Source organism: Aulonocara stuartgranti (assembly GCF_965226115.1).
Source record: "Aulonocara stuartgranti genome assembly, chromosome: 10".
In the NCBI taxonomy this organism is placed as follows: domain Eukaryota; kingdom Metazoa; phylum Chordata; class Actinopteri; order Cichliformes; family Cichlidae; genus Aulonocara; species Aulonocara stuartgranti.
Window position 1 is genome coordinate 2,959,832 of NC_138946.1, and position 16,413 is coordinate 2,976,244.

At 46.1% G+C, this 16,413-nt stretch overlaps 1 protein-coding gene and 1 long non-coding RNA gene across 2 annotated transcripts in view; one reads left to right on the top strand and one right to left on the bottom strand.

The window, feature by feature from the left end:
- Positions 1 to 14,969, top strand: part of LOC309716359 (uncharacterized protein) — a 47,451-nt gene extending 32,482 nt beyond the window's left edge. Inside the window, exons 5-12 of the mRNA XM_082550104.1 lie at positions 1,084 to 1,314; positions 3,928 to 4,034; positions 4,705 to 4,852; positions 5,690 to 5,742; positions 7,525 to 7,622; positions 7,966 to 8,161; positions 8,831 to 9,031; positions 9,117 to 14,969. Coding sequence (XP_082406230.1) covers positions 1,084 to 1,314; positions 3,928 to 4,034; positions 4,705 to 4,852; positions 5,690 to 5,742; positions 7,525 to 7,622; positions 7,966 to 8,161; positions 8,831 to 9,031; positions 9,117 to 10,250 — 2,168 coding nt within the window. The 3' untranslated portion in view covers positions 10,251 to 14,969. The remainder of the gene's footprint in view (positions 1 to 1,083; positions 1,315 to 3,927; positions 4,035 to 4,704; positions 4,853 to 5,689; positions 5,743 to 7,524; positions 7,623 to 7,965; positions 8,162 to 8,830; positions 9,032 to 9,116) is intronic.
- Positions 1,605 to 3,915, bottom strand: LOC309716360. The gene is made up of 2 exons (XR_014279419.1): positions 3,447 to 3,915; positions 1,605 to 3,363 (listed from the first exon to the last, which is right to left on the bottom strand). It is a non-coding gene; the product is annotated as an uncharacterized lncRNA (long non-coding RNA).
- Positions 14,970 to 16,413: the final 1,444 nt, after the last annotated feature.

A 16,413-nucleotide genomic window follows, 5' to 3' on the forward strand; every position in this document is an offset into this window, starting at 1 on the left:
GCCGTTTTCTGTGAACAGGAGTAATTTTATCATTATAAAGATCATCTGTGTGATGTTATACAGATGGCTGTCAATGCCTGGTTATGATGGAGGTTTCTTCCTGTTAAAAGGAGTTTTTCCTTCCCACTGTCGCCAAGAGTTTGTTCATAGCTTTCGTCTGATTGGTTTTGTAGTATTTTAGGGTCTTTACCTCACAGTATAAAGCACCTTGAGGCAGCTGTTATTGTGATTTTGTGCTATAAAATTTAACTGAATATGTTGTGACCAGTTTTTATGCCGACACATCTTTTGCTTATCAAAGATGTTCTTAGGTAAATATTGATTAAATACTTCTCTGGGTGCTGTGGTTGGACCCGGACTTGATGCCTGAACATGATGGCGATGGCATCACGATGGCCCAAAAAAACATAAATCTCGATTCTGTCTCCAGGTGAGGAAACTCTTGGCAAGTTTAGTACCTGTGCTGTGGAAAGGGAGTGCACGTTTCCCACTGATGGGATTTTAACCATGAGTGTCAGCCTGGGTGGGATCTTGTTTATCTCTGTGCATACATGTTTAATAAAACCATAATCAGAGTGGGTTAAAGGGTTTTGCAGAACGAGCTGGTTTATATGGAGCTGCTCTCCTTCTTTATCTTTTATTGTTTTTCTGTTCTGTGTCAGCTGCGCTGCTGGTCAGGTCACTGAAAAGGAGGTTTTTAATCCAGAGTCCTGAGAAAGGAAGCAGGACGCTGTTTGCATGTTTATGAATGCTGCCGACTACCTGCAGCACAGTTTAGCCTTCTTTGTAATTTCAGTGGTTTCCCAAACAAATCGGATGTATTTGAGGGTGACGGCTACAGAAACGTCAAATTAAACATCTCAAAAGTGCCGCCTGGTGTTTGCAAACACCCCCGGCGCCTGCACAGCGGTAATCAGTAACTGGGATACTCGTGTTTGTCGTGTATACAGAGATGTTCAGAGCCCGGAGACAAATCCGGGGCCTGACGGAAAGTGGGAAACGCTGTGTTTGCAGAGCATAACGGAGCGAACGAGTTAAAGCCACCGAAACAAAAATAACCCCACCTGTGTCTCCTCCCCTCAGACGGCCCGGCGGAGCATCACGCTGTCAAAGTCATCAGCTACCCCCAGTACTGCCGCTTCCGCTCGCTGCAGCGGCGCATCCAGGACGGAGCAAGGGGGTCTACCCTGCAGGACCCCCACCTGCTGGCGCTGGGAGGCATCAAGGTGACGCCCAACACCCGAGTCATGTACTGCAGGGACACCTTCAACCACCCGACGCTGGAGAGCAGCTCCGGCTTCTCCTGGCAGTTCAGTGAGTGTGCTGACAGCGTTTGTGTGTGATGGATTTAAATCATTAGAATAACAAACATACGGTCTAAACATCACGTTCTGAATGACTGTTTAATCTTTACGGGCTCAAATTGTGGTCATAAATATTTTGTACTTTAAATCAGGATTTGTGTGTGGACCAAAAAATTACGTATCAAACTCTGCACTCAGGTTTCAAGTACGAATTTGACCCTATTATTTTTCCTTTCATCTGATTGGCCAATGTCATGTCAATCACAAATTTGACAATCCAATCAGAGAACAGATGGATGCTTTATGGAGCTTCAGGTCCGGAGGGAATAAATGCCCTTTTACATGCCAGCCCAGCGTTTTCCTTCATCACCACGAAGGCAAACAGTCTGTGGTCGTCTCAGTTTGGTGATTTTTGTGTCACAGGTTTACCTGCTTAATACAGGGACCTCCAGAGACAGTCTTCACTAGTGGGGATGGTTACAAAGCTTTCTTCATTATGAATTAGCGATAGGGCTGCCACGATTTGTCGACTAGTCACGATTACGTCGACTATCAAAATCGTCGACGACTGATTTAATAGTCGACGCATCGTTTGAAGCTTTGTAAGATCACAAAAGCCGCAGGAATAAGTAGCAGGATTTAAGAGTGTAATAACGGACTGAAACAGAAGATGGCAGCACTGCATGTACAAGGATGTCAGCTACCGTTAAACCCCGAAGAAGAAGAAGTAGCTGTGTCCCAGAATTCATAGCGCGGCCCAGCGCAGTTTCCAACAATGGCGGCAGCTAGTTAGTTTTAATGTTACTCTTATTATTCTTTCTGGGTCACAAAATAAACGTTTAACATATTTTCAGGCGAGAATGTAGCTGTGTAAACCTCAAATATCTGCTCAGTTTATCAAGACACCACATATTTTCAAAAGCGCTCCGACGTTTTCGGAGACGTCTGTTACCCACTAGCTCGATAGCGAGCCGGGGGCTAGGCTCACTAGAGCCGTGAGAACACCGGACTCCCCGCAAATTGTTTTCAAACCCACCGCCGTCTTTCGCTACTCAGGTTAAACATGATATATGAGTCACTTAGATAACTTAAAATGTTATTGTTTGGCTTTTTTAGTATTTTATTTGTTCCTGAGTAAATCAGTTTGTCTGAGATTAAAGTTATAGTTTTTACACAGCTGAATAAACGTCAAGCAGACAGCTGATTATCAGAAGTGTGAGATGCTCCAGAATTTACTCCAGTGTCCTGTTATATTTTAGATAGCAAGGAGTTTATTAAACTTTACCGAAACAATCTGCAAATTTCATTAAAATTTAATAAACTATCATCTTGTCTTTATTTTTAGTTAGCACAGACCTGAAACACTTAAAGCTGTAAGCTAATGATAGTTATATAAGAGCAGATGCTGCTGGTGCAATAAGCTGTAGTTTTACGTCCAATGGATGATGATCTGATTAGTCGACTAAGGTCAGCCCTGACTTTGTGTTAAACTAATCCTAAAGTAATAATGTGTTTCTAACCACTGATATACTAAAACTTTATCCTTTCAACAGCTGCTGAAAGTTAGCGGACCTAGCTGCTATATCGGATATTTATATAGAGATCCTCCAGCTTCAACCTGTATCACCCTTCAAGGACCTGCAGTTCAAAAAAGCGCCCCTCAAACAGCCAAACCCATCTGTTCTCTGATTGGACAGTTAAATTTGTGATTGACATGACATTAACCAATCAGATGAAAGGAAGAAAAATAGGGTCAAAATTCGTACTTGTAACTTGAAACTTGAGTGCAGAGTTTCACACGTATTTTTTGGTCCACATACAAATCCTGATTTACAAGTGCAAAATATTTATGACCACAATTTGAGCCCATAAATGTTTTCTGCTGCTGAAAGGCGACGTTTGTGTGTAAGATGAAACATATAACTGGTTTTTGAAAGCCCTTTGACCTGAAAGCATCACTTCCTTCCTCAGTACAGCTTCCTGTTTGCCTGTGAAACGCTGCCACCTGCTGGAGAGTCCTGAGCTGTTTCTCTGGTGTCTGCAGGCTGGTTATAAAAGCCTGTAGTGAGATGTTTTCAGGTTATTTGAAGGTTGGATAAACTTGTCCACATCAGTGCTTTAGAAGAAGAAGAACACGCTTACTGAGCAGATCAGGCTTCAAATCAACCTGTTAGATTATCCACTGAGGAGGAGAGGGGACGACCTCGGAGAAGGAGGACATGCAGAGGGTGGTGTGGCGGAGGAGGACGGGGTGAGGTGGAGGCAGATGACCTGCTGTGGTGAAGAAGCAGCTCGAGTGCTCATCGGAAGATAAAACCAGCCTCCTCGTGTGTCTGACATGTTTGTACAGTCTGCTCAACTTTTGTAAATCAGATCATCTGCTGTCGCCCTGCGCTCGGAGCTAAATGAATAAATCCTGTGTCCGTTTTAGACCGGATAACCTCCGTCATGTGACCCCTTTAGACCACCGCCCACAGCAGAGCGCTGCACCTGAGCCATGTGCTGTTATTTAGTTCTCTGATTTTTAGTTCGTAAATGCCTCACAAAGATCGCCTCAAACAAACACAGGAAGGCCTCCGGAGATGTTGTAAATGTTTACGCCTTTATTTTATTTTTCCTGCAGGATGTCCTTCTCTCAGTCTGCGAGGACGACCTCGTAAGAGGAGAGGCCGCGACAGCAAAGACTCGCCAAACTCCAGCCAGTCGGAGTCGTGGATCGAGAGGATGAAGGTGCGTGTGGCGATCATCTCATCGCTGACTGTCACGTTCAGGCTCCTCTTCGTCGTTACGGCGTGTTTACAGAAAGCTCTGCTTCAGGCTCCAGATCCTCCTATAATACAAACTCTGCTGAAAGTGAAATCAAATCCTTTCAGGAAGTAGATCTGGTCCCGCAGAGCTGTGAGACTGGAGTAAAAACATGAACCTGGTCTCTGTTATTAGACGCTCGGAGCTCTGCTGTGAGGCAGGTCTGGGCGTGCAGTTTCAGCTGCTTTGTTTCAGCGCACACGTGCACCCAGTCGCTTTGTCAGTGCTTTGAATGCATTCGTGCCCCCACGCAGAGGCAGGTTTGCTGTTCATTTAAGAAAGCCAGAGCACTCACATATGGAAGTGGATTTTAGAGCTGCTGGCTTTGGATCCACGAAGCAACAAACACGCTCGAGTCTCTGAGCGCTGCTGGATTATAATCCTTAAACTGCTCCGAGGTTTGACCTGCGAGGCCTCTCACAGCGCCCTCTAGTGGCAGACGTGAACATGTGAGCCTCGCAGCAAATAAAGTCGTTTAATAGATTCAGTTTCTGACCGCCAAAATAAAGGCGCAGATCAGTTTTAATGTGACGAGTAAAATAACAGGAAGTGCTGAGGCGTGCAATGATGGTCTCACTGCGTGTTTCCCCCTCAGGAGAACGTGATGGGCAGCGTGGAGGTTGGCTGTGACGGCGACTGGCTCCCTCACCCCGAGGAGCAGCTGTTCCTCGATCAGCTGTTCGCCTTCATGGACCGCCACGGATCGCCGATCCACAAAGTCCCGAACCTGGGCTTCAAGAAGAGTGAGTCCTCCACGCCGCCGCTTCTTCTTCCGCGCTCTACAGAACGTTCCTTTTCTTTCCTTCTTTCCTTCATCCATCCTTCATGACCTTTTACTCTTTCCTTCCTTCCTTCATCCATCCTTGCCTTCCTTCCTTCCTTCTGTTATCCCCTCTTCCTTCCATCCTTGCCTTCCTTCCTTCCTTCTGTTATCCCCTCTTCCTTCCTTCCTACCTCCCTCCTTCTCTCTCTCATCCCCATTTTCTTTCACTCTTTCCTTACATCCATCCTTTCTTCCTTCCTTCCTTCCTCCCTCCCTTCCTCCCTCCCTCCCTGTCTCTCTCTCATCCCCTTTTTCTTTCACTCTTTCCTTACATCCATCCTTCCTTCCTTCCTCCCTTCCTCCCTCCCTCCCTGTCTCTCTCTCATCCCCTTTTTCTTTCACTCTTTCCTTACATCCATCCTTTCTTCCTTCCTTCCTTCCTTCCTTCGTTCCTTCCTTCCTTCCTTCCTTCCTCCCTCCCTCCCTCCCTCCCTGTCTCTCTCTCATCCCCTTTTTCTTTCACTCTTTCCTTACATCCATCCTTCCTTCCTTCCTTCTTTCCTTCCTTCCTTCCAGAGACAGATGTGCTCTGACTGCGTGTTAAATAAAGTTTTGTGGTGTTGAATGAAGGTTGGGTGCCGTGTCAGAGGTAAACATGTGACTGTTGAGCTTCATCGAGACTCCATGTTTGATCTGTGGGGGGTTTGAAACCACGTTCGTGTAGTGAGGACCATCCTGCCTCCGCTGTGTCCTCACCGCCTGCTTTAAATGTTTTTGTGTCTCCTTTGCATGTCTGATGTTTCGCCGCCGTCCTCAGTCGACCTCTTCCTCATGTACTCTGTGGTCAAACGGCTCGGGGGCTACAAAAAGGTGAGTCACTTCAGTTTATTTCAGTTTCTCTAAAATAGTAAGAGCTGCTGATTTGCTGCATAAAGACGGGAAGCTGCACGACTCTGTTATTAAAAACTCGTTTATGATACTTTTCAGGTTTTCTGTGAGGTTTAAATAAAGAGTTTGAACGTGTTTCAGCTCAGTTTGTTTCACGTGAGGTTAAATCGAACCTGCGAGGACGGCACATCTGAGTGCGACTGTGTGTTTGGTTTAATCCAGGAGGATGAGGTCAGATTATAAATCAGCCTGCAGGGATTTATTTTAAAGTGAAATCATGAAGTTTTTGTGCTCGTTAGCTCTGTCTCCGTCCCTGCTGAGAAAACTGCAAACACTGATTTTAGTCTGCTGACAGCAGGCCGCTCGCTCGAGGCGTTTCATCAGGTTTTGTTTTATAGCTTATTTAGATGAGGCGCCCTGGGACTCGAGGCCGAGCGGTCTTTCCTGTCCGACTGCTTTAAATTCCCCTGTGGGGTGGATGTGCTGACGGTGTAAATTGATCAGACATGATCCGACCTTTGGTTCAGTTTCTGCAGCCGCTCCCTCAATAAAGTGAAACTGAAACCGGCGACACTGAACGTGTTTGCAGCCAAACTAAAACGTTATCGGTCCACATTTAAACCTGAAGAGTTGAAACATGCAGTAACTGCCAGACTGGAGTTTTTATTGTAAATATAATTAAATATTCATTTGCACAGATGAGTTTTAATTTGTCTCAGTGTCGCTGCACGTCTGATGGTCTACATCAGGATTAACACACAGACGATGGAGACGGCTCAAAAATAAAAACTGATCCACTGCAGAGTTTGACTTTGTCCACATGTTTGCAGAGCGTCTGTTTGGCCTCGTCTCCATTGATCGCAGAGACGTCAGCTTTTTGTCACACTGCTGTTTTTAATACAAACGTGGAGATTAATGAAGCGTCTGAAGCTCACGCTAACAAGTGCCAGAGCTGAAGATCAGGATCAGATCATCTCTGCAGATATTTGGATTTGAAGTCACATCAGTTTTTATTCGTCTAAAATTATCACCAACAAAGTGTTTTAAAACATTTTTGCATTGATTTTTATAATTAACACATTATGGGGCTGCATGTCTGTGGAAGAGAGCCAGAGGTTAATAATAACAATGATTACATGCAGAGAGGTGTATAAACACACAGTGATCGCAGAAGAAACACCCAGTGCATCATGGGAATCCCCCGGCAGCCTACGTCTACTGCAGCATCACTAAGGGAGGATTCAGGGTCACCTGGTCCAGCCCTAACTATATGCTTTAGCACAAAGGAAAGTTTGAAGCCTGATCTTGAAAGTAGAGATAGTGTCTGTCTCCTGAATCCAAACTGGAAGCTGGTTCCACAGAAGAGTCTTTGTAGATGAAACCACTGCCAACAAAATTAAAAGTATAAATCAGTCGTCACCCTTTCCAAATGGTTGAGGATGTAGTTACACGTGTCTAAACAGTAGGGGGCACTAAAACTGATGTAAACCAGGATTTAGGTCAAGTTTTCCTCTCAAAGTCGACTCTGATACTTTGACTCTGAGGAGTCGGAGGCGGTTCGACCTCTTCCAGGATCAAAAGGCAGCTGACGGAGACTCCCAGGTATTCAGCCTGCAGTGGGGTGAAGGCCTTAGAGTTGGTGCATGGTCTCCACTGCAGGCTGAATACCTGGGAGTCTCCAGTTGAACTATCGTGAACCGGTCACCACAGTCCTTTGAGGGTTACTCCTCGTTATCTGACTTTCTGCTTGTTTTCGTGCGGCAGGTGACGACAGACCGTCTGTGGAAAGTGGTTTACAACGAGCTGGGCGGATGCCCCGGCAGCACCAGCGCTGCGACCTGCACCAGGAGACACTACGAGAGGTGAGACAGACATCATCTCTGACTGCGCTCACCGAGCATTTCAGACCGTTTTACACTCAAAAGTGAGCAAAGGGAAGTGACGAGAGGAAGCAGAGAGGAAAACCAGCCAGTGGGCTTCGTACCTTCATCCAGCAGAGGTCAGCGCTGGATGAAGCGGTCATTAGTGTTAGAGAGCAGGAAAGCTCCCTGTACCTGAGTAGACCATGTGCATTACTGTGCACATTATTATTCTGGCTCCGTAATATCCTGACAGATGTAATGGAAATACTGAAAACTAAACCCTTGACCTTTGACCTGTGACTAAAAGGGTCCACATGCTAAAGTTCAGGTTTCTGTGTCTCAGGCTGATGCTTCCTTATGAAGAACACCTCAGAGCGGGCGGAGCAGAGTTTAAAGTCCCAGAATCCCCGGTGGTGCTGAAGCCCAGAGGCATCAGAGGCAGGAGACCACATCCCAGAGGCAAAAAGCCGGGACCCAGACCCCGGGAGAGGAAGATGGCCACACCACCTGCTGCTGCTTCTCCCACCATGCATGATGACGTGAGCTGACAGCTTTGTTTTCATCTGTTACTAACACTGCTGAACGCTGATGCTCCGTAACAGATGCTCGGGTGATGCTGTGATGGGGGGACGCTGACACTGCCGCCTCGGGGTGGGCGGTAGAAACGGTAGAAATTTATACCGCTCTACGGCGATAGCGCATGTTGATGGTGTCATCAAGCTGCCCCTGTGTTGGTCGAAAGCATGGCAGCAGCTGCAAACAACATCATCTGCAAATTATGGCGGGCGACAGTCATAGCAAAGAGATGAAGCACTTTTGGAATATGGGGGAAGCCAAAAACTGTGCTTCCTCCACTTCTGTACCACTGATTCATTAATGCTGAATTCTCTGGCAGCTGCTCTGTTCCCATGTTGTTGCAGTATATTAATGACTCACCTGTGGATGGATTATCTCAGTTGTTCTCCTGACTGACGTTTGGTCCGTTTACAGCATCCTGCCATGCGACTGTATTTGTCTCTAACCATCAGGAACCCTCACGTTAACTTTTATCAGGTGGAAAAAGTTAGCGTTCATCCTCCAGCTTCACTGTGTTTATGTTATGCTAACATAGCTGTGTTGCTAGCCACCACCACTTCAGTAACCCTGCAAACGTCACTGCTTTAATTGGCTTAGTTGGTTCACCTCCAGCCTCTCTTGCCTCTGAACAGGTCCCAAACCCGAACGGCACCATGGTGGCAAAGAGAGGTCGAGGCCGGCCGCCGGGCACGCGAAACAAGGCCACGGTGCTCGCTCAGGCAAAGCTGCTGGCACTGCAGCAGGCGAAGGTCAAAGGCAGTGCGGTGGAGATGACGCAGCAACAGCTTCCAGCCGTGGGCCGCGGAGGAACTGCCGCCAGCGGCATGCACAGGGTAACGACCACGAAACACTCGTACACGCCTGTGAGGAGGTTTGATTTGACTGCATGTGATTCATTTCCTTCTCTGCTCCCTGCAGCCGGCCATCCTGCCCATCACCATGCCCCTCACCCCGGACCTCGCCCCCCTCGCCGGCCCCTTCATCTCTTTCCAGCCCAAACCGAAGGAGGTGAAGACAGAGCGAGGGGAGTCTGTGGTTCCCGCCACGGGCGTGCTCCTCTCCGCGCTGCCGCGCCACTTCATCAGAGGCTCTCTGAGCGGCTTCAGCCCCATCAAAGGCTTGTGTCCTTCGGACGTGTTCAGGAGCCGGCTGGGACTGCAGAGGGGCCCCGAGAGCCCTGCCCTGACGCCCCAGAACCCGAGCCAGCACCATCCAATCATCTACACCCCCCAGCCGAAGAGTGGGAGCCCAGACACCCCTCACCCGAGCGGGGAGCAGCCACAGCCCCACCCCCTCCAGCAGCACCACACCCATTGCTCAGGGTGTAACATGGACGAGGGGGGGCTGAGAGGAGGCGGGCGAGAGGCTAGAACCCGGCCCCCCATGCCCCCCCTCCGAGTCCTTCCCGTGAACCTTGACTGCAGCGTTCAGGTGTGTCAGCTGATGAGGACTCGTTGCTTGGGCCCGTCCCAGCTGCAGATGTTCACGCGGTGCCTGTCCGAGGCTCTCTCCCAGGACCTGAACACCAAGCCCACCCCTCCCCCCGAGCAGGCGCTGCCCCTCAACCTCAGCAAACGGTTCACGCCGAAGAGACCCGCCGCGGAAGGGCCGGAGCCGAGCCGGGCCGTCGTCAATGGGAACGCCGACCAGCTGCCGGCCAAGAGAGTGAGGACCGGCTTCACAGAGCCAGCTGAGGAAACGCGCTCCAGCTCCGCAGGAAGTGCAGCAGGAGGAGCGGCGGTGGTGGGAGGAGGGGGGCAGGTCGAGGTGGAGATGAAGAACCAGGATGAACCCGCAGATCTGAGCTCGCCCAGCAGGATCCGGGCCTTCCTGCTCGGCCTGCCGCCCTTCAAAGTCAAACTGGAGGAGGATCTGAATGGCGTGCGGTTCGGGAAGTTCGTCCCTAAAGTCGAGAGCGGAGAGGATCCGCTAAAAGATGTGAAGGAGGAGGATGAGGAGGAGGTGGCAGTAGAAAAGATGGCGATGGAAGGGAGAGACTGCGGAGACTGCTCCAGCCGCGGCGCCGCCAATGCTGACACGCAGTGTTTTTAACCCCCGCCGCTCTGATTTGTTGGAAGATGCCCTATCACGTCAGCGCCTGAACCCACGGGAGCGCGGAGCTTTCGTTTCTCCATCTTCACCAACTCTTCCTCTTCGCGTTTTAGTTTTTTTCCACTCACGTCGTCGGACGAACTCTGCGGAGGAACGACGGCTCATGACAATCACGCATCTCACCGGAGACGAGACACGGACTCGGACACACACTGCCATAACCTCCATAACACTACGATTGACTCCGCCGTCAGAGATCCACAAAGTCAGAATCAGTGTCCATCTATGGGTGATGCTATGCATCGGGACTTCATTAACTAGCATTAAGAGTGTACTGTAGTTTGTAGCTTTTAAATTGTACTCTACGTCTGTAGAGACAGAGTTATTTTCTGATAAGGTGTTTAGATGTTACGTGAGCAAAAGAAAAAAGAAGCAGCTCCTCTCAGTCTTCACGTTATAGCTCGTTAAGTGAAGCGTTTATAGTCCTGTTCGTTAGCTCTAATGATGTAAACTTTCTCACACACGTGCCTTAAATCAGCCTGCGAGCTGCTTCGTCGCCGGCTTCAAACACATTCTCTTAAAGAGATACCTTGATGATGGACCTGCGTCCCTCAGCTCTCTTGTAGAGCTGCTTCCAGGCCTGAGAAAAATTGGCGTTTCAGTGTTTCTCAGAGTTCGTTAAGCTCGTAACGACTGCGCGGACCCTCCACCTCATTGGTTTCCTTATAAAACCCTCAGCAGCTACGATGGCGCCCTCATCACTACCAGCCTTCACATTAGAGCTCGTACCAAACTCGTAGCCCAAGCATTCAGACTACCTCAGGTTCTTTTATAGTTTCTCGCCTGCTTCATATGTTCAAGGGGAGTATCCCAGCATGCATTAGGGTAGGAGGCCAGTCCATAAACGCACATAGATGGATGCCAAGCATGTGGAGTTAAACTGTTAAAACACGTCTTCTCCTCAACTCCTACAAACTGTTAGGAACTACTTTTAGTGGCGGATTGATCCGTATATAGGGGTGTTTAGGGCAGCGTGAGATCAGAAAGTTCCAGCACAGCTGCTCGGGAGGCAGGCACTAGCTGACCTCCAGCGTTGATTTTTTGGCTTCTTTTTAATTTCTCAAAGTGCACAAACTCAGACGGAGGGATCTGAGGGAGGGGTTCAGGAGGTGAGCAAAGATTAGGAATCACCTGGTGCAGGTGAGGGATAAATTCACGGTTTACAACTTGATGAATGTGGAGAACATGACGGACTTCACCTGCTGAGCCTGTCAGGAAGTCTGGAGTCTTCGTCTGGTTCGTAGAGCGAACGCTCGCCATCCGTGATGGTCAGAGTGCGACTCCGTAGCTCCAACTCTGGACCTCTCAGAGAAGAGGATCTTTAATGTGAAACCAGGTTTCCGGTCCTTTGACGGGCCAATGTCTGGGACTTTCTGATCACCTCGTCGCGGTTTCCTGCGGCTTCACGAGCGCTCGAGTCGTCTCCATCCGGACCTCATTACATCTCGTTTTGAGAGCGGCGCCGTCCTTTGCGGGAGCGGCGAGACGATTCTGCACCGCTCTCCGATGCGCGTCGGACCTGTTGGTTCGGTTTCTGTTTGATTCAGTCGTGTTTAGGAAAAAGCTCCACCAAAGACTGCGAAACGGATCCTTCATCACTTCATCATCATCATCCTGTCATTTAAAGTGCGTACATGAAACCCAACAAACATCAAGGTATCCCTTTAAGTCGCCTTTTCCTGTTTGTTTTCTGCCACAGACGTTGGTTCAGATTTGCACACCTACTGTACACACTCGCTTTTCCTCGTTTCCTTTCTTCCTGCCCGAGTAGTCGAATCAACTACGACACCGAAATTAAGTGGTGCTGTTTGCTTAGTTTTGTTGCCATATTATTGTTGCTATTATTGTTGTTGTTCTTTTCATCGCCATCACGTGTCGAGAGGAAAAGTTCCTCGTAGCCGACCTAATTTTCCTGAGAATTTTAAGAAAGTCTATTTTAATTAAAAGAAACTGTGGCTTGTTTATGAAAATACGTGCAGGACTTTTTCCTCCTGATTTATTCGACTCTTGGCTTCATGTGAGGCAAATCGTTTGTGAATGAGTACGCGAGTAGAGATGTACACACTCAGTCGGTCGTAGCTGGGCAGACGCACCAAAGTACTCGACCGGGACTTTTCCGTGACCTCTGTCGGAGTTTTAGGACTTCAGGATTTTCTTCTTCACTCGTGGGGAAAATGAGCAGTAACCAGGAGACGATGGTGAATACCGGTAAATACAAAGTCTTATTCCCCTTCATGCAGTAACAACAGTGAGAACAGGGTAACTACTGTACATAATGGCTCTGCTTCTTCCTGTCAGTACACCTTTATTTATTGTAGGTGAGGCGCTTCAGAGGGAACGAGTTCATAAACCTCCAAACATTTCCAAAAAACGCACGTACACTCGGTTTTATCGTCCTGCAGACGCAGCGTGTCTTTTCAGGCTTTACACTCGATTTTACACAAGAAATGTGACAGAAGTGGTTGTGTGAAAGTTTTCCACCTGCACCTTTAGCTTTTGGCGAGCTGTACCGCTTACTTTAACGCACAACTTAGGACTTTATCAAAGGGGGACCGATTCTGCTCATTTCCTTTATTTTTATTCTTCAACTCTACCAGAGCAGCTTTGCATGACTCATAGCTCAAAATAATCCTTATTTTTATTAAACTGGGCTTTAACTTTATCGTATGTCTAAAACAAGCTGTTTTAGCTCCAGTGTCTCTAAGGAAACCCTCCTGAAAAGCCTGCTTTCCTCTGATTGTCCAACTGCTGTAAGCCTCCTGAGGGGCAGCAGCCAGTAAAGCCTACAGTAGAGTGGCATGTGTGCAGATGACCCCTTAAAAGCACCCCAGGAGTAACCGATGAAGACGAGGTCACATTTCAAAACTAGCAAAATGACTGGGTTTGCATCAAATGTTAGCGAGGGTGGTCTTTGCATGTTCAGATGTTCTTGGAAGAACCCGGAAACTTTCAATGATTTTCAATCCACGTCTTTGTCGATTAATACTGAGGTGCTAGAACTTGTCACTAAGGGTACCCTCGCTGCCAAAAAGCAGGTGTTTGAAGCGCAGTTAACTTCACAAAACTTTCTTCTTCTTCACAAAATCGCTTCACTCGCCATTATGTCATCCTGACCTTTGAATCAACTCGTCTTCCTCTGTCGTAGGACCTCGTTCACTTTGATTCACCTCAGCTTCTCACTGGGCGCCTCCCAGTCAAACCATAACTCCACTGGACCAGTTTTCTCTTTAATCTCTAACTAAGTAAGTAATTTTTAGCTGCATTTATTGTTGACGAGGCAAAGTCAGGTGAAGGGAGGTCTTCTAGTTTAGAGCTGGAGAATCAGGTGAAACCAGTGTGAGACTAGGTTTGTTCCTGGTTATTTAAACTGAGTTTGTTAAAGTTTCTTTAGGTATAATTTCAGTCTTTTTTTTCTTTTCCCATTTGATCTTAAATTTTCCAATGTTTACATTTTGTTATGCATGTTCAGCAGATCTTATATCCAGTGTTTTGCACACTACTCCAGCATCAAGACTCAAACGGCACTGCTCATTTCTGTAAAGTTCTTCAAATTTAAGTGCCTGATACTTTGGATTGGAGTTGATACTTGCAGGCGAATGAGCTCATTGGCCTTCACAACATTGACTTGAACAACGGCTCCTGCAGTCGGATGGCGTTTCTTTGACCTGTTGGGTGAAATGAGGTAAAGCCGCGGTGTTGGAGGCAGGACGCTCGCTCAGCTCCGTCTGTTGGAGCAAACTGGACCTAACGAGGACGCCGAGTAGCTGGACGGACATTCATGAAGAAAAATGATCAAATCTTTTTTAAAAGGTGCTGCACGCCACATTTTAACATCTGACGTTGCTGCATCAATGTGACTGTTAAAAAGAGAGAAAGCTTTCCTCTGGCTTCTATATCAGTGTCAAAAAATTAGCTACATGTCAGATGCTCCTAAAGACGACTATTTTAATCAATTCTGTATTTTTGAATAAACTATTGAATGTTTGGCCGAATAAAGTGTTTCAAAAAAAATATTAGAAATTTTTTAAACTGAGTTAGAATTCAGCAGATTTAAAAAACTGGGACGTTGTTGTTTCTACTTATGTGATTTTCTTTATTTCCTGCTGCACATCTCCTGCTCCAGGAGAAGATCAAAGTTTCAAATGTTGGTCTAAGTCCTCCTGGCTCTGTATGACATCACAGAGAGGGGATTTCCCTTGTATGGTCCTCTGGCAGAGAAATTAAATGTTTCCAGGTGTTAAAAATGCTGCTTGTGGCACCTTTAAAAACTCTTGGATGTTACACACTGACGAATGTCTCACTCACATCTGCCTGTGATCTCATTTTTAAATCACCTGACACGTTTTTGTTTTCATGATTTTTGTCCCGCTTTGTTTTTGTTTGTTTTTCCCATGGAAACGAACCCTGGATCAGCAGAAGCATCTCGTGTTTTTTTTTTTTTCTCTGCAACCTGAGTTTAACTTTTGGTCTCAGTCAACCGGAGAGAACGAACACTTCCCCGAGATGTTTGATTTGAACTGCAGGAGTTTGTTTTTAAACCCTCTCGATTGATTATGTTAAACAGAACTTCCTTTTTGTTTCTGTAAACAGCTAGCAGTGTCAGGTACCATTCCATTTTAACACTGTATATTTATAATAAAAGTAATCTGTTAATAATTCCTTTGTAATGTTTCCTCCAGTATTCACGATGTTCCTTCACTTGAGGACGGTGTTCAGATGGAAAAGTCTCGATGTCACGGAAATTTGTATGAGATGATATTCAAATATTTGAGTTAGAATTTCAAAAGAAAACAAGAATTTTTATAGAATTTTTATGGCAGTAAAGTAGATTTCTCAGAATAAACTATCTTTATAGTGTTTTACAGGCAAATTAAAAAGAATGTATGTAAAAGTTTGTCACAGTGGACGTTAACATTTCAGCCACTGCTGTGTCGGTTTTATGGAGCCACAAGTGACCATATTTGGAAGAGAGGGTGGAGTCTTGTGTGATCAGCTAATGCTAGTTGACCTTTTACACCAAACACACCAAACTAAGGTTTCGGTCACAGAGGCATAGAGACGGGTTAGTTGCCATCTGATAACCACAGCTTCACAGTATTTGCCCCGAAAGCCTTGTGATTGCTTTGGTTGCTAGAAGATTGGCCGTAGTTTGCATGAAACAGGGAGACTTCTTTGAAAACACTACCTGGTGAGCTGTGGAGAAAGTCGAACAAAAGCCAATGCAAACCAGAACCGGAGACCTTTCACCTTCAAAGTAAAAGTTCTTTTACTGCTGCAAACAGTTTCAAAAGTAAGCTTCCATAGCAGCCAGCGTTTCACTCATGACAGAAGACGATGTTAACAAGTAGAAATATATGAAGTTGGAATTATTATTATTATTATTATTATTATTATTATTATTATTATTATTATTATTATTATTATTGTGTCCTGCTGGTAAAGCTTCCAGGCTGCCTTCCCTCATAGTAGCCATCCCTCAAGACTTTCTCAATTTGAAGCAACACGGTATCAGGGATTGTAACATCTAGTCCTTTCATTAAATTAGAATTTTATTTTATTTTTTTAATCAAGCTTTCAAAATACTTTGAGTTACAAGTTGTGTGGGTTATTTTTAGAACAAAGTTTTCCTCTTAAATGACGCTGGAAGTTGGATTTGAAGATTTTTGGAAATTGTCTTTTATGAAAACACAAAATGTGACTAAAGTAACAAAAGAGAACTTCTATAAAAGCAGTAATGTTACAGACAGCCTGTCCTGTCCTGCTCAGCAGTACAAATATTAAGTCATTTGTTTCCGTAAGCAAAATAAGAATTAACTGTTTAAAATAATCTTTTGATTGTGACATTATTCTTATTTTATATCAGATGTAAACTTGATTATAAAAAGCTGTACGATATTTGCAGGTAAGCAAATTTTTCCCCGTGTATACTGTTAGCGTGAACCACTCAGCCAGGGGTTAGCATTTACAGATGTTTGCTAACTGGTCTCTAAATCTGTAACTCTGGACATTTTTCTGTCTGTTTGGGGGGGGGGGGTTGTTTTTAAATAAATTTTTGTTAAAAATAGTAAATTTAATGTCAGATTATTTAACATCACAAGTGTAG